This window comes from Danio rerio, chromosome 10 (assembly GCF_049306965.1).
Source record: "Danio rerio strain Tuebingen ecotype United States chromosome 10, GRCz12tu, whole genome shotgun sequence".
In the NCBI taxonomy this organism is placed as follows: domain Eukaryota; kingdom Metazoa; phylum Chordata; class Actinopteri; order Cypriniformes; family Danionidae; genus Danio; species Danio rerio.
The window spans coordinates 50,423,274-50,448,655 of NC_133185.1; the positions used below are offsets into that span (position 1 = coordinate 50,423,274).

At 38.7% G+C, this 25,382-nt stretch overlaps 1 protein-coding gene across 5 annotated transcripts in view; it reads left to right on the forward strand.

Moving 5' to 3' along the window:
* zmiz2 (zinc finger, MIZ-type containing 2) overlaps positions 1-25,343 on the forward strand; it is a 96,964-nt gene extending 71,621 nt beyond the window's left edge. For 3 of the 5 annotated variants that reach the window (XM_073915289.1, XM_002663667.7, XM_073915287.1), the window contains 12 exons: positions 2,763-2,858; positions 3,386-3,551; positions 4,693-4,834; positions 5,322-5,532; positions 5,693-5,798; positions 7,957-8,114; positions 10,126-10,193; positions 11,982-12,050; positions 12,936-13,180; positions 14,716-14,885; positions 16,596-16,802; positions 20,071-25,343. In XM_073915289.1, the coding sequence (XP_073771390.1) occupies positions 2,763-2,858; positions 3,386-3,551; positions 4,693-4,834; positions 5,322-5,532; positions 5,693-5,798; positions 7,957-8,114; positions 10,126-10,193; positions 11,982-12,050; positions 12,936-13,180; positions 14,716-14,885; positions 16,596-16,802; positions 20,071-20,178 (1,746 nt within the window). In that variant the 3' untranslated portion in view covers positions 20,179-25,343. Of the gene's footprint in view, positions 1-2,759; positions 2,859-3,385; positions 3,552-4,692; positions 4,835-5,321; positions 5,533-5,692; positions 5,799-7,956; positions 8,115-10,125; positions 10,194-11,981; positions 12,051-12,935; positions 13,181-14,715; positions 14,886-16,595; positions 16,803-20,070 lie in introns of all 5 variants that reach the window. The other 2 variants (XM_005155481.6, XM_009305709.5) reach the window with 1 other exon arrangement.
* Positions 25,344-25,382: the final 39 nt, after the last annotated feature.

Genomic DNA, 25,382 nt, shown 5'->3' on the forward strand with positions numbered 1-25,382 from the left:
CCGCAGGTTTATATTGCAGAGCGAGTTTAGAATTACAGCGGTGGATTATTACTGTAGTGTTCACTAGAGAGTCAACATAACATCAGTGCTGTGGATTATTACTGTAGTGTTCACTAGAGAGTCAACATAACATCAGTGCTGTGTATTATTACTGTAGTGTTCACTAGAGAGTCAACATAACATCAGTGCTGTGTATTATTACTGTGTAGTGTTCACTAGAGAGTCAACATAACATCAGTGCTGTGGATTATTACTGTAGTGTTCACTAGAGAGTCAACATAACATCAGTGCTGTTTATTATTACTGTAGTGTTCACTAGAGAGTCAACATAACATCAGTGCTGTGGATTATTACTGTAGTGTTCACTAGAGAGTCAACATAACATCAGTGCTGTGTATTATTACTGTAGTGTTCACTAGAGAGTCAACATAACATCAGTGCTGTGGATTATTACTGTAGTGTTCACTAGAGAGTCAACATAACATCAGTGCTGTGGATTATTACTGTAGTGTTCACTAGAGAGTCAACATAACATCAGTGCTGTTTATTATTACTGTAGTGTTCACTAGAGAGTCAACATAACATCAGTGCTGTGGATTATTACTGTAGTGTTCACTAGAGAGTCAACATAACATCAGTGCTGTGGATTATTACTGTAGTGTTCACTAGAGAGTCAACATAACATCAGTGCTGTGTATTATTACTGTAGTGTTCACTAGAGAGTCAACATAACATCAGTGCTGTGTATTATTACTGTGTAGTTTTCACTAGAGTGCTCATGACACCTGTGCTGTTTATTATTACTCTGTAGTGTTCACTAGAGAGTGCACAGGACACCTGTGCTGTTTAATATTAGTGTGTAGTGTTCACTAGAGAGTGCACAGGACACCTGTGCTGTTTAATATTAGTGTGTAGTGTTCACTAGAGAGTGCACATAACACATGTGCTGTTTATTATTACTGTGTAGTGTTCACTAAAGAGTGCACATAACACCTGTGCTGTTTAATATTAGTGTGTAGTGTGCACTAGAGAGTGCACATGACACCGGTGCTGTTTAATATTAGTGTGTAGTGTTCACTAGAGAGTGCACATGACACCTGTGCTGTTTACTATTACTGTGTAGTGTTCACTAGAGTGCTCATGACACCTGTGCTGTTTAATATTAGTGTGTAGTGTTCACTAGAGAGTGCACATGACACCTGTGCTGTTTACTATTACTGTGTAGTGTTCACTAGAGTGCACAGGACACCGGTGCTGTTTAATATTAGTGTGTAGTGTTCACTAGAGAGTGCACAGGACACCGGTGCTGTTTAATATTAGTGTGTAGTGTTCACTAGAGAGTGCACAGGACACCGGTGCTGTTTAATATTAGTGTGTAGTGTTCACTAGAGAGTGCACATGACACCGGTGCTGTTTAATATTAGTGTGTAGTGTTCACTAGAGAGTGCACAGGACACCGGTGCTGTTTAATATTAGTGTGTAGTGTTCACTAGAGAGTGCACAGGACACCTGTGCTGTTTACTATTACTGTGTAGTGTTCACTAGAGTGCACAGGACACCGGTGCTGTTTAATATTAGTGTGTAGTGTTCACTAGAGAGTGCACAGGACACCGGTGCTGTTTAATATTAGTGTGTAGTGTTCACTAGAGAGTGCACAGGACACCGGTGCTGTTTAATATTAGTGTGTAGTGTTCACTAGAGAGTGCACAGGACACCGGTGCTGTTTAATATTAGTGTGTAGTGTTCACTAGAGAGTGCACATGACACCGGTGCTGTTTAATATTAGTGTGTAGTGTTCACTAGAGAGTGCACAGGACACCGGTGCTGTTTAATATTAGTGTGTAGTGTTAACTAGAGAGTGCACATGACACCGGTGCTGTTTAATATTAGTGTATAGTGTTCACTATAGAGTGCTCATGACACCTGTGCTGTTTATTATTACTGTGTAGTGTTCACTAAAGAGTGCACATAACACCTGTGCTGTTTATTATTACTGTGTAGTGTTCACTAGAGTGCACATAACACCTGTGCTGTTTATTATTACTGTGTAGTGTGCACTAGAGAGTGCACATGACACCGGTGCTGTTTAATATTAGTGTGTAGTGTTCACTAGAGAGTGCACAGGACACCGGTGCTGTTTAATATTAGTGTGTAGTGTTCACTATAGAGTGCACATGACACCGGTGCTGTTTAATATTAGTGTGTAGTGTTCACTAGAGAGTGCACAGGACACCGGTGCTGTTTAATATTAGTGTGTAGTGTTCACTATAGAGTGCACATGACACCGGTGCTGTTTAATATTAGTGTGTAGTGTTCACTAGAGAGTGCACAGGACACCGGTGCTGTTTAATATTAGTGTGTAGTGTTCACTATAGAGTGCACATGACACCGGTGCTGTTTAATATTAGTGTGTAGTGTTCACTATAGAGTGCACATGACACCGGTGCTGTTTAATATGAGTGTGCAGTGCTCCTCTTTGCAGGAATGTTGTTTATTCAAATCTAATTTTGAGGTCAGGCTACAGCTTCTCAATTGGGTTTAGATCAGGGCTTTGACCAGGCCACTCAAGTGTTGATTTAGTTTTTCTTCCGTCCTTCAGAAGTGGATCCTCTGCTTGCGGGTGTGCTTTGTCTCTTTTGCGGATCACGTTTTGGCGTTCTCAGTGTTGTAGTGGTGATCAGTGTGCTAGCGTCAGTGTGATCAGATCTTATGTTTGTTGTGTTCGTGAAGCTGATGATTGATGATTGTCGTTTGTTCAGCAGGCGGAGCAGTTTAACGGTCAGGGGAACAACCACAGCCTGAGCTCTGCAGTGACCACTGGAGGATACAGCAGCTTCAACCAGCCCACCGTCAACGGGGTGTGTGTCTGTGTGTGCTGAAACACGAGTCTGCCTGTTAATATTTCACCATGCCGTGAGAGCTGCAGTCGGACTTTAGGTCAAACTCCACTCAGTCTGAATGTGTCGTAAACAGAAAGATGGACAGATAATGTGTTAAACGAGTGACTAATTGCACACAGATATTGATATTGTGCATTCACAGTAGACATATCACTGGGTGGACACTGTTGAGTCTGGAGTATCAGTCAAATGAAGCTTAATAAAATGTAAAATAATAAATTAAATAGAAATAAAATAGAATATTTAAAATTAACAAAAATAAAGAATTTAAATAAATAAATATAAATAAACTTGATCATTTCTGTGCGTGCGTGCGTGCGTGCGTGCGTGTGTGTGTGTGTGTGTGTGCGCTATTATTATTAAAATATATATTATTTCACAGTAATTGACTAATGACTGCATCTTTACATTTACAATCTGTTAATTATATTGCAATATCATTGTGTTGCTGATGTTGTCCTGTCTGTGTGTGTGTGTGTGTGCAGCCGGGCCGAGCAATGCCAGGATACCCCAGTTCTCCTCTGCCTGGGAACCCCACCCCCCCCATGACCCCCGGCAGCTCCATGCCCTACATGTCCCCCAATCAGGACGTCAAATCCCCATTTCTGCACGACGTCAAGCCCAACATCAGCGCTCTGCAGCCCCCTACAGGTCACACACCGCTGCATTCTAACACACTCACCTATATCTTATGCTTTATTTATCCTGTAAAAAATGCTGGGTCACGTTCAAGTTCATTTATTTATAAAGCACATATATATATATATATACATATTCTACATAAGTTTATATTATTATTATAGATTTATTTTTATTATTTATTTTTTGTATTCATACGTGCATATTATTATTATTATTTTTATTATTATTATTTATAGCCATTATAAAATTTTTATGTTTATTTTATATGTATATCTTTATTTATTATTATTGTTATTATTTATTGTTGTTAATAGTATTATATAATTTTGTATTTACATTTATTATTATTATTTATTGTTATTATTATTATATAATTTTGCATTTACATTAATTTGTTTTTATTATTGCTATTATTTCTATGTTTTATGTTTATATTTATATATATATATATTATTATTATTTATTGCTTTTAATATTTATTTTGTATTTATATGTACTTATTACTATTCTAATTATTTTATAGCTATAATTTTTTGTTTATTTTTATAGTTATACGATTATTATTATTGTATTTGTTGTTGTTTTTGCTATTATTAGTATATAAATGTGTGTTTACATTTATTATTATTTATTGCTATTATTGTTATATAATTTTGCATTTACATTAATTTGTTTTTATTATTAATTGCTATTGTTTCTATTTTTATATGTTTATTTATATTTAATATTATTATTTATTGATTTTATTATTATTTATTTTTTGTATTTATATGTACTTATTATTATTATTATGTATAGCTATTAAATTTTTTTGTTTATTTTTATATTTATACCTTTATTTATTATTATTATTATTTATTATTATTATTATTATTATTATATAATTTTGTATTTACATTTATTATTATTTGTTATTGCTATTATTATTATATAATATAATTATTTTTATTTATTGCTATAATTATTATTTATTTTTAATATTTATATTTATTTATTATTATTATTTATTTTTATACTTTTATATATTGTTATTAATATTTATTTTTGATTTGCTGGAATGGGCTGGGTTTGGGTTTGCTCTTTTTTTTTCATTAAAAGCTTTAGTAGTACACATGAATCTGCAAATAAGCGTGAGTGATTGCGTCCTCAGGAAACCCCAGCGATGACCTGCGTCTGACGTTCCCGGTGCGAGACGGTGTGGTTCTGGAGCCCTTCAGACTGGAGCACAACCTGGCCGTCAGTAACCATGTGTTCCAGCTGCGCGACTCCGTCTACAAAACACTCATGATGAGGTCAGAGCACGCTTTTACTGCAGCGTTTACTTCATTACACTGTGAAAATAAGACTTTGCTTACTGTTACAACCACTGGGTGCTCACTGGGAGTGGAGACTCACTGACTAGTGGCCTAGTGAGTGAGTTGTTGCAAGAAGGGATACAGCAACAGACACAAGTTAACAAGAAGTATTTATATTATTTATTAACCCATTAATTGTGCTTTATTAACATCTACCCCAACTCTAAACTCAACCTGAACAGTAATATAGGAATTATTGTTGTACAGTGTCACAAAGAAAACATGCTATATTGATGCAAGTGTCCTCAGCTGGATCCCTTCTAGACCTTATCCCAGTATCTTACTGCTAACTTTAACATTACTGTCTGATTACAAAAACATGTGTCTTTCCAAACATTCTGCCAACAAATCTTCACTGATTTTGGTATATTTCCCTTACTACACATTTATATTGTGTGTGTGTGTGTGTGTGTGTGATCAACAGGCCTGATCTGGAGCTGCAGTTCAAGTGTTACCATCATGAAGACCGGCAGATGAACACTAACTGGCCGGCGTCGGTGCAGGTTAGCGTCAATGCTACGCCTCTGACCATCGAGCGCGGTGACAACAAGACGTCCCACAAACCCCTGTACCTGAAACACGTGTGCCAGCCAGGACGCAACACCATCCAGATCACCGTCACCGCCTGCTGCTGCGTAAGACTGATGCATCACCACCATCAGACTCTAGTAAAAGTGTCTGCAATGCCTTCATCTGTACTTTAAGCAGCTTTGACACAGTCTACAGAGTAAAAAGAGCTCTAGACATGAAGATGAACCGTGTTTGTGTGCTAATGTGTGGTGTTCTGTCCTCTAGTCTCATCTGTTCGTGCTGCAGCTGGTGCATCGGCCGTCTGTGCGCTCAGTGCTGCAGGGACTCATGAAGAAGAGGCTGCTGCCGGCCGAACACTGCGTCACCAAGAGTGAGTGCACGTTACACACTGCCAAGACTTACTTACACACGGTCACCAAGTAGAGTAGTGAAGCAGAGATATATACACTAGATTGGAAGGGATGCGCCAGTAGATCCACCATCTTGGTACAGGGTAACGCTCCTTTTAATTAATTAATTTGGAAACAAGGTGTTGTTATATTTTATTAACATTGTTTGCTGATTTTATTCAACAAAACTAGCATAAGCCGAGTGTTTAGTGCGAGTTGGTGCTGCTTTGCCCTATGATCAGTGCAGGAAGCGACTGTTTTATCATCAATAACGTTACTTGTTGAGCACAAACGTTCATAACCATAGATATAAAAACTAGATGTTGGCTACACTGTTGTATTTTGGAAGAAATACGGCAGTAGAGCCGCCATCTTGGTACAGGGTAATGCTCCTTTGAAATGGATGTGGGACTAAGGTGTTGTCAGATTTCATTTACATTTGTTAGCTGATTTTCTTCAACAAAACTAGCATAAGCCGAGTGTTTAGTGCAGGTTAATGCTGCATTACTTTACGCCCCATTCACACGGGGCTTCAGCGCTTGACTGAAAGCGTGTCTGAAGTTAGGGCTAAATCGATCGTCATAGCAGCGTCAGCCAATGGAATTCAGTGAGCAATAGGCCACTGTCTAGCTGGTGTATTTGCATACAGCAATCTGATTGGCTGACGGATCCACAATGCAGTTCAGCAACGCCTGATGTCACCCATTCAAAGTGAATGGGAAGCGTTGACGCTGAGGTCCCTGTGTGAATTGGGCGTTATAGTCAGTGCAGCATTGACTGTATTATCATCAATAACATTACTTGTTTACCACACAAGTTCGTAAGCATAGATGTAAAAACTAGATATCACCTACACTATTTTCTATTGGAAGGAATGCATCAGTAGAGCCACCATCTTGGTACAGGGTAATGCTCCTCTGACATGAAGGTGGGACCAAGGTGTTGTCTGTTTTATGTACTTGTTTGCTGATTTTCTTCAATAAAACTAGCATTATTTAGTATTTAGTGTGAGTTGGTGCTGCTTTGCCTTATAGTCAGTGCAGTCAGTCACTCTATTATCATCAATAACGGTACTTGTTGAGCACAAAAGTAAGCATAGATACAAAAGCATAGGATATATAAACCAGATGGAACCTACACTATTGTTGTCTATTGGAAATAATGCGTCAATAGAGGCACCATCTTGGTACAGGGTCACACTCCTTTGAAATGAATGTGGGACTAAGGTGCAGTGGCTGACTGGAGCCATAGATGTATACAAATATAGAAACATATCTATGATCACGAGTCCAAATGTGACTGTTTATACGCATCAGCAGGCGATCAGAAGTTCTTAGCATTCTCCTTGCGCATACACGCAAAGCATTTTGCGTTTTCAGAAAACGGTCTATAACCAGCCGTTACTTCACTGAGCCGACAGTAATTCCAGCTTCTGGCACATCAGCGTCTTGTTGTCATATTTCATTTACATTGTTTGCTGACTGCATCATCATCCATAACGATACTTGTTTAGCACAAAAGTTTGTGACGTACAAAATCGTAAGAAATTAATTCTTACCTATGAAATGTGATGCTTTATGCTTTGTTTTCTTTGTTTGCTTGTCACTACACCTGTGCACAGCACTACAGTCCAGCATCTTCACATTGGCTTTGGTCTTGACTAGTGCGGTTGAGTTTTTTCGTCCTGGGAGCCCTGACCAATATGGCGGCGCTATTGACGCATGCTCAGGGGCCTGTATGCACTATCTAGTGTGTGTATATAAAGCAGTTGACTTGCACTTTATTTGTTTATTCCTTCTATGGAAGTTTTAATAATCTCCCAATGCTGCAAGTAAATAATGTTATTTTCCCTTTGAAACAACATGATTTCCCTTACTCCATAGGCAGATTATTTTGCTTGTTTTAATTAAAAACTCACTTCATTTTGACTCATTATTTCCTAAAACAAGACTATATTTTATACGTGTCCAGAAAATACTTCTCCTTTTCAGAATCTTTAGATATTTGGACTAGAAATGAGACAAAAACTCAGTGTAAGAAAAGCAGTGTGTTGAGCTAATAGTCTAAGTTGAGGGTTTGTTAATAGCATGAATCCTGCATCAGACTTTATACGCACAATTTACCTCTCGTCCTCCACAGTAAAGAGGAACTTCAGCAGCGGGACCATCCCGGGAACCCCAGGCCTGAACGGAGAGGATGGTGTGGAGCAAACGGCCATCAAGGTGTCGCTCAAGTGTCCCATAACGTTCAGGAGGATCCAGCTTCCAGCCCGCGGACACGACTGCAGACACATACAGGTGAGCAGGGGAACGCCAACACCTGTAGCTGTGTTCACACACACATTTTTATGCACATTGGATTATTGCATAAACTAAGCTTAATGGAAACACAGAAGCGTGCAAAAGCTATAAAAATATATATATTTTTTTTAACAGAACAATATATAAATAATATTACTGTGATTAATCGCATTTAAAAGCCTGAAACTTGTAATTTTGTTTATTTAAATGTAAAATTAATGTAAACGCAAGACAAAACTATTTAAATTCTAAATATAATTGTTTATTAGAATTTTTGTTTAACTTGTAACACAGATTTCTTCATGAAAACAACAAACCCACAATAAACACTCAAGATCCTGTCTGACAGCAATATTTATTGCAGAAATAAAATCACAGGCATGTTAATGACATCTGAATTTCAAAACAATCAATGCCGATAAAGAAAACACTGATTTCCATGTTGGATTCTAAGTGGACTGCAAATAAAATACAAAATACAGGAATTACAGATATGGAAAATGAAAAATTATAATAATAATAATAAAGTATTAAATACAATCAATTGATTATGAGTATTGATTTTCAATATTCATTGTAAAGTTGTATTGCTGTAAGTTGAGAATATTAATTATGAAGTAGAAACAGTTTTGCTCAGTCCTCCTTTACATTCAGCCAGTCGCTAAGACAGTCCAGTCTGTTGACATTATCTGGGGACAATGTGGACCTTTTCTTTTGAATGATGTGAGCGGAGAGTGAAAACAGTCTCTCACAAGGAGGATCACTGAATCAGCATATGCATTTCGATGCCTAATTTTGTTGCCACTGGTGCTGCGACAAGGACGTAAGAAGCATCAAGCGGTACATCAAAGGCACATACAGGTTGTGTCACACCAAAGACTAATTCTAACAGGGACTTTGGTCACACCCTCTCTAAACATTTAAACAATTTTAAGGGATATGGACGGTGAAAACTGTGATGCTTAGGCATTTGTTCTTGTTGCTAGGAAAGACACACACACTCACACACACACACACACACACACACACACACACACACACACTATACGCGCAGGATAGCACAGCCAGAGTGACTCCCTTCAGATTCATCACGCATGATCGTGTTCATCAACTTTGCTTAAACTAAGCGTTCTAAAGTATGGCTGTATTTCACAAGGATTCTGACACAACAACGCAAAGCAGCCGCTTTACAAAACTTGCGTTTACGGGGGAAACACAACAGAATCGCGACATCATCTGAGTTTCACTGAGTACATTTACATGGACACCAATACTCCGCTTTTAATATGATTAAGATAATACTCTGATTAAGAGTCGACCATGTAAGCAGTGATTTTTGATTACCTAAAGGACCACCGAGTCACGAACTGCGGAAGTTTTTCTTTCCGTTCGCCATGCGGTGTCAAATTACATCAAAACAGAAGTCGATAGATTAAAAATGAAACATACGAAATTATATGAAACTCTGGAGGAGACGCTGGAGAGCCTGGTGATGCGACATTGTTTCATACTGAAACTGTCCTTCTAAAAGTGCTTCCTTGGTCTTATCCATATTTCTTTGCATGTTGAACACATCGGCCACAACAGGGAAAAAAATGTGTTAATTGCGTTCATTTTCTTTAACGCATTAAATATTTCAAATTAATGGCATGCGTTTAACGCATTAATTTTGACAGCACTAATAAATATAAAACAAATATTCAAATTACTGTGATCTTACAAAATAGGCTAAATGAACAAAACCTCAGAGACGGTTTCAGCTCACTCTTTCTGGCTAAACAGCGCTCGTCTTCCCATCAGTAACCTTCTATGACCCTTTAAAATATCTTTTGAGAGATTTATTTTTACATGCACGAACAACTGAACATTGCCTGGTTTACCTTCTGTGAGAGGAACAATACATTCACTTATATATCCATTTAATTTATTTTGTATTTGTTTATTGTTGTTTTATGCCATATTACTGCTGTGGGTGAGCTTCTGTGCTAATAATGTGTGTTTCCCGCAGTGTTTTGACCTGGAGTCGTACCTGCAGCTCAACTGTGAGAGAGGAACCTGGCGCTGTCCTGTGTGCAAGTGAGAAACTCCTCCTGCTTTTATCCTCCTTTTCTGTGTTTATTATTGACTCTGGCAAAATGACAATAGAGGTTACAGAACAATGAGCAAACAAACACAACAGCAGCAACATAGAGCAACATGCTGATGTTTTCCACAGCCTATATGTAAATCACACAATAGAAAGAGGGGAAAGTATTGAAGTATTAATATTAAATTATTGCTAAAACTATTTTCATCCCATGTGCCAAGAGCCAGTATCTGTGCCTGACAATCGGGTTGTCATGGTCCTAACCTTTGACCACTGCCCGTTCCACTATGCTCTGGCCCCTTACGGCTCCCCCTGCAGGTGGTGGGCCTGCAAGAGGATGGTCCCACGTTGCTCCTTTGGGATCCCCAATCCCAGGTCTGGCTTCAGGGTGGGGCCCCGGCGGTGTCATACCGGGCTACATCACAGCATCAGAACCTCAAAGTTCGAGGCTATGGTGCTCCACCGGAAAAAGGTGGTCTGCCATCTTCAGGTTGGAGGAAAGTCCTTACCCCAGGTGGAGGAGTTCAAGTATCTCAGGGTTTTGTTCAAGAGTGAGGGAAGGAGGGAGCATTGGATTGACAGGCGGATTGGTGCAGTAATGCGGTTGATGTACCGGTCTGTTGTGGTAAAGAAGGAGCTGAGCCGAAAGGCAAAGCTCTCGATTTACTGGTCACTCTACGTTTCTACTCTCACCTATGCTCATGAGCTTTGGGTCATGACTGAAAGAACAAGATCTCGGATACAACAGCGAAATGAGTGTCCTCCTCAGGGTGGCAGGGCGCTCTCTTATAGACAGGGTGAGGAGCTCGGACACCTTTGAGGAGCTCGGAGTAGAGCCGCTGCTCCTCCACATCCACAGAAGTCAGCTGAGGTGGCTCGGGCATCTACCTAGGGAGCTGTTCCCAGCATGCCCACCGGGATGATCCAGGACATGCTGGAGGGACTATGTCTCTCAGCTGGCCTGGGAAAGCCTTGGGATCCCCCTGGAGGAGCTGTAGGAAGTGTCTGGAGAGAGGGAAGTCTGGGGTTTTCTCCTAAGACTGCTGCCTTTGCGGCACGGCCCCTGAAAAGCGGATGAAAATGAGATGAATAATACTGATATGATTAGGCCTCCTGTGAAATTGTAATTATTTTAATATTTTTAAGTGCTGTTTAATGGAGAGATTTATTTCTACATGTTAATCATAATAGTGTTAATAACTCATCTCTAATAACTGATTTATTTCCTCTTCTCCATGATGACAGCACATAATATTAGTCTAGATATTCTTCAAGACACCAGTGTTCAGCTTACAGTGACATGTAAAGGCTTCACTAGGGTAATTAGGGTAAAGTTAGGGTAATTAGGCAAGTCATTGTATAACAGTGGTTTGTTCTGGAGACAATCCAACACTAATATTGCTGAAGGGGCCAATAATATTGAGCTTAAAATGAGTTTAAAACAATTAAAAACTGCTTTTATTCTAGCCCAAATAAAACAATTAAAAATATTAGAGGAAACACTGTAGAAAAAGCTCTGAATCTGTTCAACATCATTAATATCTGAGAGAGAATAAACATTTCAGCTATATTTCTCTACACATTGTTGTTGCTGTTAATCTTCTTGCTATTTTATTGTGCTTTTAAAATGAAGTAAATCATGTTTATGTTGAATATTGAGGAGTTCTGCTGTCTGAAATAAATTCTAAACTTGAGGGTTTTAAGTATTTGCCGTTCATCTCTTCATGCAGTATAAGCTGATGTGTTTAGATTTATTCGAGCTCTTGTGTTGTCTGCAGTAAAACCGCTCTGCTGGAGGGGCTGGAGGTGGACCAGTACATGTTGGGCATCTTGATCTACATTCAGAAGTAAGCTTTTTTTCTTTACTTGAGTTTGTTTACACCATCAGAAGGTTTTCTTGTCAATAATCTTAACGTCTGTCTCGTCTAAACACTGTTGAGTTGCTGAATGTTGAAAACTGTAGGTCAGATTAATCACTGTTGTATTTAGATTTCTGCCGGTATCAGATGTTTTAGTTACGATTAATTGCTGAAGATTTTATAACGATGTAGGACAGAGGTGTCCAAAGTCTGTCCTGCAGGTTTTAGCTCGCACTTGCCTCAACACACCTGCACAGATGTTTCTAGAAAGCCTAGTAAGAGCTTGATTGGCTAGCCCAGGTGATTGGCTAGCCCAGGGGTTGGATCTAAACTTTGCAGGACACCGGCCCTGCAGGACAGAGTTTGGACACCGCTGATGTAGACTCTTATAACTTAAAGCTGCAAAATAAATTATACTGGGAAAAAAGCTCTTCTTATTGAGAGATTTTGTCTTGTTTTTAGTCCAAATATCTAAAAATTCTTAAGTAAAAAAGCAAGACATGTGCAAAATAAAACTTTTTAGACAAGTGCAAAAATGTAGTGCTGTTTTCAGAAATAATAAATCAAACTGCAGTGAGTTTTTAATTAAAACAAGCAAAATAATCTGCCAATGAAGCTAGCTTGTTTCCAGTTTGAGTTAAGTTTACTTCTCTTCCTCCATTGTCAGATTATTTTGCTTGTTTTAAGGTAAACCTCTTCATTTTGGCTCATTATTTCTGAAAACAGCACTATATTTTTGCACTTATCTAGAAAATCCGTCTTGATTTTGAGATATTGGACTAGAACTAGGCATTGCAAGGTTTTTTTGCAGTGCATGTGTCTAGCGGATTGTGTATGTTCAGTTGTTGATCCTCTTTCTCTGTGTGTGTTCAGTTCAGACTATGAGGAGATCACCATTGACCCGGTGTGCAGCTGGAAGCCTGTCCCGGTTAAACCAGACCTGCACATTAAGGAGGATCCGGACGGGCCGGCCCTGAAGCGCTGTCGAACCCTGAGCCCCAGTCACATGATCCTGCCCAGCGTGATGGAGATGATCGCAGCGCTGGGTCCCGCATCCTCGCCCTACCAGAGTCTGCCAGCAGGGGGCAGCAGCAGCACGCCCGACTATCCCAGCCAAGGTGTGTGTGTGTGTGTGTGTGTGTGTGTGTGTGTGTGTGTGTGTGTGTGCGTGCATGATGAAAACAAACTAAAACCTATTAGTCAAGTGATGTCGAGCTTTATTGTCTAACTGCTTCATGTGTGGATAAACTCTGGACAGGACCACGGTGCTACATGAAGAAACCTGATCATAAACACTAGGAATGTCCCGATCAGATCTAATATAAAAACAAATAATAACATATCTCACAATCTGATATGACAAAGTTGTCATCATCAACTTCATAATACCTCTAGACCACAGACACACTCGCGCTGTCCACTTTAAGCTACTTCTGTCTTCTGCTTTGCCAGTGTTTAACCAATAGCGTCTCTGCAGTAAAGTGATGTCAGGCCGCACACGGTGCTGTTTCTGTGTGAAGTCAAGACAGAGAGAGGTCTAACTCTGTGCTCCGCATAACTGTAGATGTGTTAAATAATAATGAGATGTGCATATATCCTGATCGGGAGGTAACGTCTGAAACCGCATGATCCGGCCTGATTTCCGTTCACGTGATCGGATCTGGACATCCCTAATAAATAAAACAACACTGGACATAAGACGATTTTAAAATATTGTAACTATTCTAAATTTAATAATCAATCTGTAATAGTAAAGACTATTTCATTAAAATGTGCATGTAAACTGGAAACAGAAAGCTTCTCCTACATATATCCACATCTGATGAGGGATGAGAACATTGCCCTGCTGAAAAATCCAGCTTAAACCAGCCTAGGCTGGTTGGCTGGTTTTAGCTGGTTGACCAGGCTGGTTTTAGAGGGGTTTTGGCCATTTCCAGGCTGATTTCCAGCCATCTCCAGCCTGGTCTTAGCTGGTCAGCCTGGAAAATGACCAGCCAAATCCAGCTAAAACCTGCTTGACCAGCCTGGTTTAAGCTGGACATGGCTGGTTTTGGCTGGACTTCCAGCTTGGCTAGGCTGGTCAAGCTGGTTTTAGCTGGTCATCTCCCAGCCTGACCAGTTAAGACCAGGCTGGAAATGGCTGGAAACCAGCCTTGAAGTGGCCAAAACCCCTCTAAAACCAGCCTGGTTGACCAGCTAAAACCAGCCAACCAGCCTAGGCTGGTTTAAGCTGGGTTTTTCAGCAGGGTGGAACTGGAGAAAATCAGAGTCTCCCTAAAAAAGAGAAAGAAGACACGTTTGATCAGATCTGATGACCTTTCATAGATTATTTTAAAGACATAAATTCTACAGGAGATCATTTATTCTCGTCTTCTTTCTTTTTTTTGGCCTGGGCTGATCACATGCTTGATTTAGAGACCAAGAGACGGCGTTAAAGGATAAAAGCACCATCTTTAGAACTTTGAGTAGCCACTGTGTCTGACTGCGCCGCCATCTTGGATCAGATATTGACTGCAGATCTTGATGTTCAGCTCTGATTTAGTGACTGTCTGATGTTTTTGCAGCGTCACACATGCTGATGCAGGCCTCAGTAAGCTGTATTGAGGAGCTGTGTGTGAGATGCATTGATGTATATCTGCGGTGTGTTTCTCAGGTGGTTCGGGATACTCCAGCCAGCCAGGCTTTTCAGATTTCCCCAACGCCCCCGGCACCCCGACCCTGGGGGAGTTCACCCCTGGCCCCCCACCCCTGTCTTACCAGTCTGACCTGCCCAGCGGACTGCTGACCCCCGAGAAACCTGTGGGACACCCAATGCCCGGACAGGTGTGCCTATATATCTGTATATTCATCTGTCTGTCTATATGGCTAGCTATCTGTCTATATATCTATCTATCTGTTTGTGTGTGTGTGTGTGTGTGTGTGTGTGTTTGTGTGTGTGTGTGTGTGTGTGTGTGTGTGTGTGTGTGTGTGTGTGTGTGTGTGTGTGTTTGTGTGTGTGTTTGTGTGTGTGTGTGTGTGTGTGTTTGTGTGTGTGTGTGTGTGTGTATATAAGCCTGTCTGTCTATCCATCTGTCTATATATCTTTTCGTTTGTCTATATATCTATCATGCTGTCTATATATTTTTTCGTCTGTTAATTTATGTCTGTCTATATATCCGTCTTTCTGTCTATATAACTGACATTGTCTATATATACATCTGACTGTTTATATATCATCTGTCTGTTTATATACCTATCCGTTTGTCTATATATCTATCCGTCTATTTATTTATATCTCTATTTTTCTGTCTGCCATATATAAGTCTGTCTTTTTATCTGTCTTTCTGTCTTTATCCGTCTGTCTATATATCTATCAGTCTATCTATATATCCGTCTGTCTGTTTACATATTGTCTATCTATATAACTATCTGTCTATCTATATATTCTGTATCTATATATCTGTCTATATATCACTCTGTCTATCTGTCTGTCTTTATATCCATCCTTCTATCTGTCTATATATCTATCTGACTGTCTATAAATTCGTCTGTCTATATATCATCTGCATCTGTTTCTCTATATATATCGCTGCCTATATATTTTTCTGTCTGCCAATATACATGTCTGTCTATATATCTGTCTTTCTGACTATATATCTATCAGTCTATTTATATATCCATCGGTCTGTCTGTCTATATATTGTCTATCTATATATCTATCCATCTGTCTATATAATATCCCTCTGTCTATCCGTTTGTCTTTATATCCATCTGTATGTCTGTCTATGTCTATCCGACTGTATATGTATTCGTCTGCCTATATATCATCTATGTGTTTGTCTATATATTTATCTGTTTGATTATATATCTATCTGTCTGTCTATATATCTCTCTGTCTATGTATATATCAGTCTGACTGTTTAAATATAGTCTGTATATCTGTCTGTCTGTCTGTCTATATATTGTCTATCTATATCTATATATCTATCTGTTTGTATATATGTATCTGTATATTTATCTCTGTCTTTTTATATATTGTCTGTCTATATATTCATCTGTCTGTCTATATATTGTCTATCTATATGTCTATCCGTCTGTCTATATATCCCTGTCTATTCATCTGTCTTTATATCTATCCGTCTGTCTATATACCTATATATTCATCTGTCTGTCTGTCTGTCTATATATTGTCTATCTATATATCTATCCATCTGTCTATATAATATCCCTCTGTCTATCTGTCTGTCTTTATATCCATCCATATGTCCGACTGTCTATATATCCATCTGTCTATATATATCATCTGTCTGTTTGTCTATATATCTATCCATTTGTCTATATATCTATCCGTCTGTCTATATATCATCTAACTATTTGTCTATATATCTGTCTTTCTGTTTATATATCGTCTATCTGTCTATATATATATATGTTGCGTGTGTGCGTGTGTGTGTGTCACCTGCAGCTGCTGCTCTTCAGCATCACACCTGCTCTAAGCACAGATTGAGTGTGTTTTCCAGCTTTACTCACTCTCTTTTTCTCTCTCCAATAAAGATGCCTCACTCTAGTCGCATGGATCCTTCCCACAATCCCCTGCAGCAGCAACAGCAGCAGCATCAGGCTCTCCACGGGAGCTCCAGCATGGGTCCCGGGGCCCCGATGCACTCCCGTGGGCCCTCCCAGAATCCCCGCATGCACACAGATAGCTTCGGACTCGGGGCCCCTGGGGGACCAGGCGATGTTTCAGAGCCAGCCCTCGATGTAAGTCACAATCAGTCATCCGTGCAGATTTATAATAGGTAATGAATAAAGCACATCCAGCTGTTAGTTATTGCAGAATATAGCCTAAGAGGTTTATTAGCAGCTGTTGAGTAAGACTGAAGGGTTTTATTCTGCAAATACATATAATAGACTGTTTAATAGACCAGCAGAGAGGAGGTCTGAAGACCAGCGCAGAGCATGTTAGTTGTGCGCCACACTTAAATATAATGTTATTAATATTAGCAGTATTATTTATTATATCCATATTTATATTTGTTTTATTAAAAACAAGCTTAGATTTGCCCACCTGCCAGGTTTTAGACCATATGGGGCACAGCATGTGTATTAGGATATATCTCGGGTTTTTGAGCACACTTTGTTATTATTGTTTATTTATTCCTTTGCTGGAAATTAGAACTGATCTAGAAATAGTTTTGAAACAAATCTTTGCGCTTAACAAACTAAATTAATTATGTAGGCTAATGGATGTCTGTGTACAACACATTTCCCTATCCACGAGAGTGAAAGTAGATAATGAGGAGGCCTCATCTCTCGTTCTCGCGCTGCGGATGCTCTGTTCAACTGTTTTCTCTCTAGTGAAGCGTTCAGTTTTAGTCGTCATGTAAATAGCAAATACGCTATGGCGCAACACAACTGACTCTTAAGGCTGATTTATACTTCTGCGTCAAACGCCGGCGTATGCTACGGTGCTGACGCATAGCCCTTCGCCGTCGGCGTCGCTGATGTGCACCTCTCAAAAATTGTTACTACACGTCGCAACGACGCGTAGCGCAAGCTCTGTGATTGGGTGGCTTGGTAGCGCTGACGAGTCTGGGCAGGACCGAGAGCCGCGTGAATGGCACGAGCTGGACGCGAGCCCAATGGAGCGATTGTTTACAAGTGTGGAGTCCCGTGAAGGAGCTCCGGATGGAAAGTTTTGTTTTGTGTTTAGTTAGTATAGTATAGTATAGTTAAAGTTGTTGCACGTCCGCCGGTTCCTGCCTCAAAATGAGCGAGTTTGAGTCACTTGTACAACCAGCAAGTGTTCAGGAAAAGCAAAACAGAAGCGAAGAAACTCGACACAGAGGAACATTTACACCTCACTGCCCACTAGTGTTTCGGAAGTGTTAATGCAGACCAACAAAGACAGCGCGCAAAAAAAATATAAATGCACAGCTGCGCGCGTTGCCTGCGCCGTGAGTTACGCCGGTCACTTGACGCAGAAGTATAAACCTGGCTTTAAAGGGAATGAGAGATGAGACTCTGATTGGTTTATTCTCAAAACACACCTATAACTCATTAAGAGAATAAGCTCAACCCTGTTAGACCATGCACCACGGCACAAAGCTGATTTTTCCATTCTTAAAATAGCAAAAGTGGATTCTGACACGCCCTTAATGCGTTTAAATCAAACGTTCAAAAATCCTGCTTGAGTTCATGTCTTATGCGAACCAATTTATAATCAATACAAGTATATTAAAAACATGAATCAACATTTAATCAGTTTCATATTCGATATTTAGGCAGTTTTATAGTCATGCATACATAGTGTGCCTACATAGTCATACCCACAGATTGTCTCTCGTTGAGCAGTGAGTTCAGGCAAAGCTCCTCCAGCTGGTCCAGATGCTTTACACATAAATACTTCTGTATAAATGTTCATCACTAACCTTTCATCGACATGATTTGATCATAACAGCAGATCAATAGCGAAATAGCCTACTGTAACGTCTGCAGTTGTATAAAATAAATAAATAAATGAACATATATGAACACACACAGACCCTTTCAGTCTCTGGTGTGATACCAATTACAGATAAACTACACGCAGCAGACATTTAGTCCTTATTTAGGTTTAAAAACAACACACAATATAGCCCACAGTCAGAGCAGACCTCTCCTCTGTGTGTAGTCTTCAGCAGCACATGTAGACTCTGTTAGAGAGTAACTCCATCATTCAGAGTTTAGAATAGTCCAGAAGCTGATGATAATAGTTAAACATGGCAGTGTGTTCATGTTGTAGGTTGCAGACGCATCATTGGCCGCTGTTTTCCGGTTTCTCCTTTGTTTTTACGCGCTTCACTCTCGCGTTTGTCTCGTTTTGACAGGATCAGATATCTGAGCGATTTAATGATCACGTGCACATTATTAATATGAGCTCAAAACGTTTGTTCCTTCAAATATAGATGCGCTGCGAGCTCTCTAGAGAACGTGAAACTGCTCACGCTTAGACAGGCTCGTAAAACAACAACAGGACACGGCAGATTTTGTTCTTGGCTTTGTGGCTGTTCATCAAGACAACGACAAGGTTTGTTTAAGCTTGAGTCGACCATGGCTCATTATTATATGTATATATTATAACAGTGTAATGTCTCGGCTGTGTATTTAAAAATGGAGCTTCCTTTGTTTTCATTCTCCAACTTTCTTCTCCAGTCGCGACGTATATCTGTAAACCAATAGCATTCATCTGCATGTCTAGCTCCGCATTATGGTAGCAGTTGGCCCAATTTGCAAAGGGTGACTAAAAAGTGGTAGGGTGCGCTTTTAGATACCCTTTACAGTGGAAACGGCCATAAAAGTGTACCGAACCACACCGTACCACTAAGTGGAAACGGGCCATTTAGCATCAGAACGTCAGAGTAATCAAGTGGCTTTTTGTGTCTCATATAATTAATGTCATTTGATCAATCAGACATCACAATCTTTAGATTGAAAGTATAGAGTTTAACAATAATATAACAAAAACAAAAACATGACAATTTTATACTTATTCTGTAGGGGGGTGTAATCTTGTGCACGCATCTTTTTCATTAGCTAATTTGGGAAGACACTTGAACAGACTCAAAGTAAAAAGCTTTTACACTCACCCTGAGTCTCATCAACAAACGCACCAATTTCTGACCCAATCAGAAGATCTGATGTGTAGAAAAGGCCAGAGAGAAGCTCGTGACTTTTAGCTTGTGAAGAAAGGCCTGGAATAAAGACACTTATGTGTGCATAAACTTTTCTTTCTTTGAGAAACATTCATTGTTTGGTCTTCGTCTTCTGATGCGCAGCTCATTTTTTAGGGAAGAAAAACACCACAGTAACTCCTCCTAACACTCAACTCCACTTCTCTGATCGATATCTGTGCAAGTTTATCAGCAGCTGATGATTTGTTTTCACATTAGATGGAAACGCTGCTTTATTCGCTGATGTTTTATGCGATATTCCGGTTTTTCGCACACATCTAATTGACATCTTGTGTGTTTTCCTCTTTGTCTTCCAGCTTCTCCCAGAGCTGACGAACCCAGATGAGCTGCTGTCCTACTTGGGTCCTCCAGATCTTCCCAATAACAGTAACGATGATCTGCTGGCTCTGTTCGAGAGCAACTGAACCGTCCGGCGCTCCTCCACCGTCCAGCAGTCCTCCATCCAAGCCAAACACACATCCCATTGCGTCTGTGCACGGTTTCCTCCTGAGACTGGACCGCAGTGACTCTTGGGAAGGTGCAAGGAAGATGGCTTTTATTTTTCCTCCTGTGACGATGTTACTGTCCGACTGCTTCTCTGAACTCTGAACTTCAGTCGCTCCAATCATTTGTAGAAAGACGCACATCTCGCTTTACACTCGTGTGGTGTAGTAAAGGACATTGTGTGTGTGTGTGTGTGTGTGTGTGCGTGTGCGTGTGTGTGTGTGTGTTGAGGATCAGGTCATTGCTTGTTTTTCTTTTCACTGCGGCTCCTGTTTTAAATCTAAATTAGATGAGGAATTGTGATCTCGTAATGCTGGATTCACACCAAACACGTAATTAAGTAATCGATATAAAAGTAAATTAAATATAATGGTAATGCAAACGATTGAACTATATCGAATTATGATGGCAGATAAAGCTGTGAGTGGTGTTGTAACCACAGCTGCAGAGTATTGGATTACATGTAACCTGGATTACATCTGTTTTTTTTTATCGTACACCAGCACTACTTTGAAAAGATTGAAGTACATAAGAACATATTGTAGAATAACGAACGAAAACTTCACATTGAGACAATACAAAACTATGTAGTTCTAAATTTAAATCATTAAATAGGATTTTTCATGTCATTATTGGATCGATAACTAAAAGCGAAGTACTCTAATGCTGTATTCAGAACAAACACGAAATTAAGTATTGAATATAAAATTAAATTACATATAATGTTAATGCAAACATTGACGAATAATCACAGCACAGTGCGAATGTCGCAGATAAAGCTGTGAGCATTATTATAACCACAGCTGGGGAATATCGAGTGACATGTAACCTGGATTACATTAGTTTGTTTATTCGTACAGCAGCAATTTACGACTACTTCATGACATTATTGAAATAAATAAGAACATATTGTATAATAATGAACGAAATCTTCACATTGAGACAAAACAATATAGTTTTACATTAAAAACACTAAATATGAATTTTCATGTCGATATTGAATTAATAACTTACAGCGAAGTACTCTAATGCTGGATTCAGAACAAACTCCGAACTAAGTATTCAATATAAAAGTAAATCACATATAAAGTTAATGCAATCGCTTAAACAGTGGCGAATTATCACCGCAAGGTGCGAATGTTGCAGATAAACCTGTGAGCTCTACTGTAACCACAGCTGTGGAGTATCGGATTGCATGTATACTGGATTACATCTGTTTGTTTAACATACTACGTTGACTACTTTGACAAGATTGAATTCGATATGAACATATTGTATAATAACGAATGAAAACTTTACATTGAAACAATAAAAAAACAACATAGTTTTACATTAAAAACATGATTTTTTATTTTTCATGTCGATTTAGCATCGATGACTTCCATCAAAGTACTCGGAATTAATGCGGAGTTAAAGTTAATGCAAAAAGTTGAATAGTGGCGAATTATCACCGCACAGTGCGAATGTCGCAGATAAATTTGTGAGCGTTACTGTAATCACAACTGCGGAGTATCGGATTACATGTTACCTGGATTACATTTGTTTGTTTTTCGTACACCAGCAATTTACAACTATTTCATGACTACAATGAAGTAGATAAAAAGTTTTTGTATAATAATAATAACAAACGACAACTTCACATTAATAAGAGACAACGCAAATGTTTTTAAATTTGTCATTAACAACATTAAATCTGATTTTTCATGTCAATATAGGGTCAGCAACTTCCATCAAAGTACTCTAGTGCTGGATTCAGACCAAACTCGGAATTAAGTTTTTAATATAAAAGTAAATTACATATAAAGTTAATGCAAGTGCTCAAATAGTGGTGAATTATCACCGGTGCAAATGTTGCAGATAAAGCTGATAGCGTTACTGTAACCACAACTGCGGAGTATTGGATGACCTGTAACCTGGATTACATTTGTTTGTTTAATACATTGTAATATAGATAAGTTCATATTGCTTAATAATAACAACGACAACTTCACATTAATATGAGACGATACAAAAAATTTACATTAAAAACATTAAATATGAATTTTTTATGTCGACATTTGATCGATAACTTGAAGCGAATTTATCGATCTAATGTTGAGTACAGATTGAATGTGGAATTAAGTATTCAATATAAAAGTCAATTACATACAATATTAATGCAAACGCTCAAAAAGTAGCGAATTATCACAACACGACACAAACTTTGCAGATAAAGCTGTCAGCGTTACTCTGACCACAGCTGCAGAGTATCGGATTACATGTAACCTGGATTACATTTGTTTATTTATTGTACATCAGCAATTTACAACTACTTCAAGACAATATTGAAATAAATAAGTAAATATTGTACAATAATAATAATAAAGACAACATCACAATAATAACTTCACATTAATTAACAATAAAATTTTAAAACATTTTACATTAAAAACATTAAATATGATTTTTCATACCAATAACTTAGAGACAAAAAACTGTAAGGCTGGATTCAGACCAAATGTGGAATTAAACATTTAATAAAAGTCAATTACATGTTAATGCAAAATTTAAAATAGTGGCGAATTATCACTGCGCGGTGCAAATGTTGCTGTGAGCTTTACTGTAACCACAGCTGTGGAGTATCGGATTACATGGAACCTGGATTACATTAGTTTGTTTATTGTAATGTGGATAAGTACACATTGCATAATAAAAACAACGACAACTTCGTTAATAAAAGACAATACAAAACAATACATTAAATATGATTTTCGTGTTGATATAGGATCAATATAAAATGAGTAACTAAGTATTCAATATAAAAGTAAATTACCTATAAAGTTAATGCAAACGCTTGAACCGAGGCGAATTTTCAGAGTGTGGTGCGAATGTCGCAGATTAAGCTACGCGTTCTGACCGAAGTATCGAATTACATTAGTTTGTTCATTGTACATCGGCATTTTAAGACTACTTTGTGACTGATCGAAGATTGATATAGATAGAACATATTGCGTAATAATAACGACAACCTCAAATTATTAAAAGACAATACAAAATAAATACATTAAATATGATTTTTCACGTTAATATATGATTAAGAATTTCCATCAAAGTGCTCCATGCTGGATTCAGACCAAATGCGGAATTAAGTATTCAATACAAATGCAAATTACATATGAAGTCAATGCAAATGTGAAAATAGAGATAAATCAATGCTATAGGCATGAACAACGCCGAGTTTGCCATAATTGTGTCTTGTGTTCATATTCAAATGATTGAATTACACAAAAAAAAAATTTGTAAAGGGAAAAACATCCCGTGAGTAAACTAGAGCGAGTGACGCAGTGGTGCGTGATTGATGTGAACCCAGCATAACTTCACACACAAACACCGATTCTCTTAAAGAGACAGTTCACCTCTAAATTACAAGTGTCATCATTTACGCAACCTGTTAAGGGTTTTTCTATTGAACACAAAGGAAGATAAACTGAAGAAGGCTTTTAGCTCATGATATGGATGTTGATGGATATGTTTTTCAAGATTATCTTGTTCGACAGGATGAAGAAACTTGAGTTGTGAGCAAATGATGAGGAAATTTCCTTTTGGCTGAACTATTTCTTTTACACACTGACAGAATTCTCAATTATTTCATCTTTTATTCACCCAAAGACGACCTCACGCTAGCTCCATGTGGTTACAACACGGTTTCAATCCACAAATGACTTGATGTAGCCTTTATTTCCTTTATAAAACGTGCTCACGTCTGAAACGGTAGCATTCAAGAAGTGCACTATCACATTTTGCACACCGTATTTGCCTACACACGAAGGAAATCAAAGGCAAAGAGTTATCTTTAGTGAAGCTAGTGTGAGTGTGAGTGTGTGTGTGTGTGTGTGTGTGTGAGTGTGAGTGTGAGTGTGAGTGTGTGTGTGTGTGTGTGTGTGTGTGTGTGTGTGTGTGTGTGTGTGTGTGTGTGTGTGTGTGTGTGTTGGCACAAATTTAATGATTTTACACCACGCCCTGCTTTGTTTTCGTCTGTCTCTCGTGAATTTCTTACCCTTCGATGTCTTTTTTAAAAACGTCTTCCTCCCCTGTGGATTTAGGGCCATGAGGTCAGATCTTGCATTTAACTCGCCCTTAAATATGCAAGTCTGGGCTGATATTTGGTAGAAAACACATCTTCTTAGTCAACGACATGTGTGAACCCAGACAGAGCACAAGCAGCCCGGTAGCACCCTGTTAGAGAGCTTACAAATGCACAACAACAATCGCGTTTGGTGGACGAACACCTTCCCGTAGTGAGATTTTGCTCGGACAAATCTGATTGGGTGGGAGAGTGACGACAAGAAATGGACTGATGTTTATCGCCACAATCACAATCGAGGAGGAAAAACGTTGGGATTGATGTGAAATATGTACAGATATAGTATTATTATCGTCGCGGATGTGAACTTTCTCTTAACCCCATGATATGAAAAAAAATGAACATTTGAAAACACTATGACAAGAGCTCATTCCCCAGATTTACATTCAGAGCTGGATGGAGAAACCGATGATGAGGGATGATGATGATGATGATGATGATGATGATGTCGATTCCTGTCTTGTCTGATTTTATTATTTATCATGGCTCTTTGGGCAGCGTTAGCGAAGTGCAGTTTGTATATTAACAATACAGGGAGCATCAGAAGTCGTCGGATGATGTGCTTTTATTCTTTTCGTTTGTTTGTTTGTTTGAAGTCATTTGTGTATCATACGATTTTATCTTTGATTATATAATAATTGTTATTATAATTATAAAGATAATTGATGGGCCTGTATGCATCTCTCTCTCTCTCTCTCTCTTCTGTGTTAACTAGCAGAGTTTATGAATTTGTTAGAAAGATACCACATTAAAAAAAGATGATGAATTCATGAGAATCTGAGAAACCAGCATCACTCAAACTGTTCAAAAATACCACAAAAAAAAGATGTTTGACTGTCATCGTGTGTTGGTGGATCATCAAGTTCTATCGGTTGAATTAAACATGTACAATTGAAAGCGATTTGTTTTTCTAAAGATGTGAAATATTTCCATTATGTTTTATAAGTAAAGACTTAAGCCCCATTGCCTTGCATTGCCTTTATTTGGGGAGCTGCATTGTGT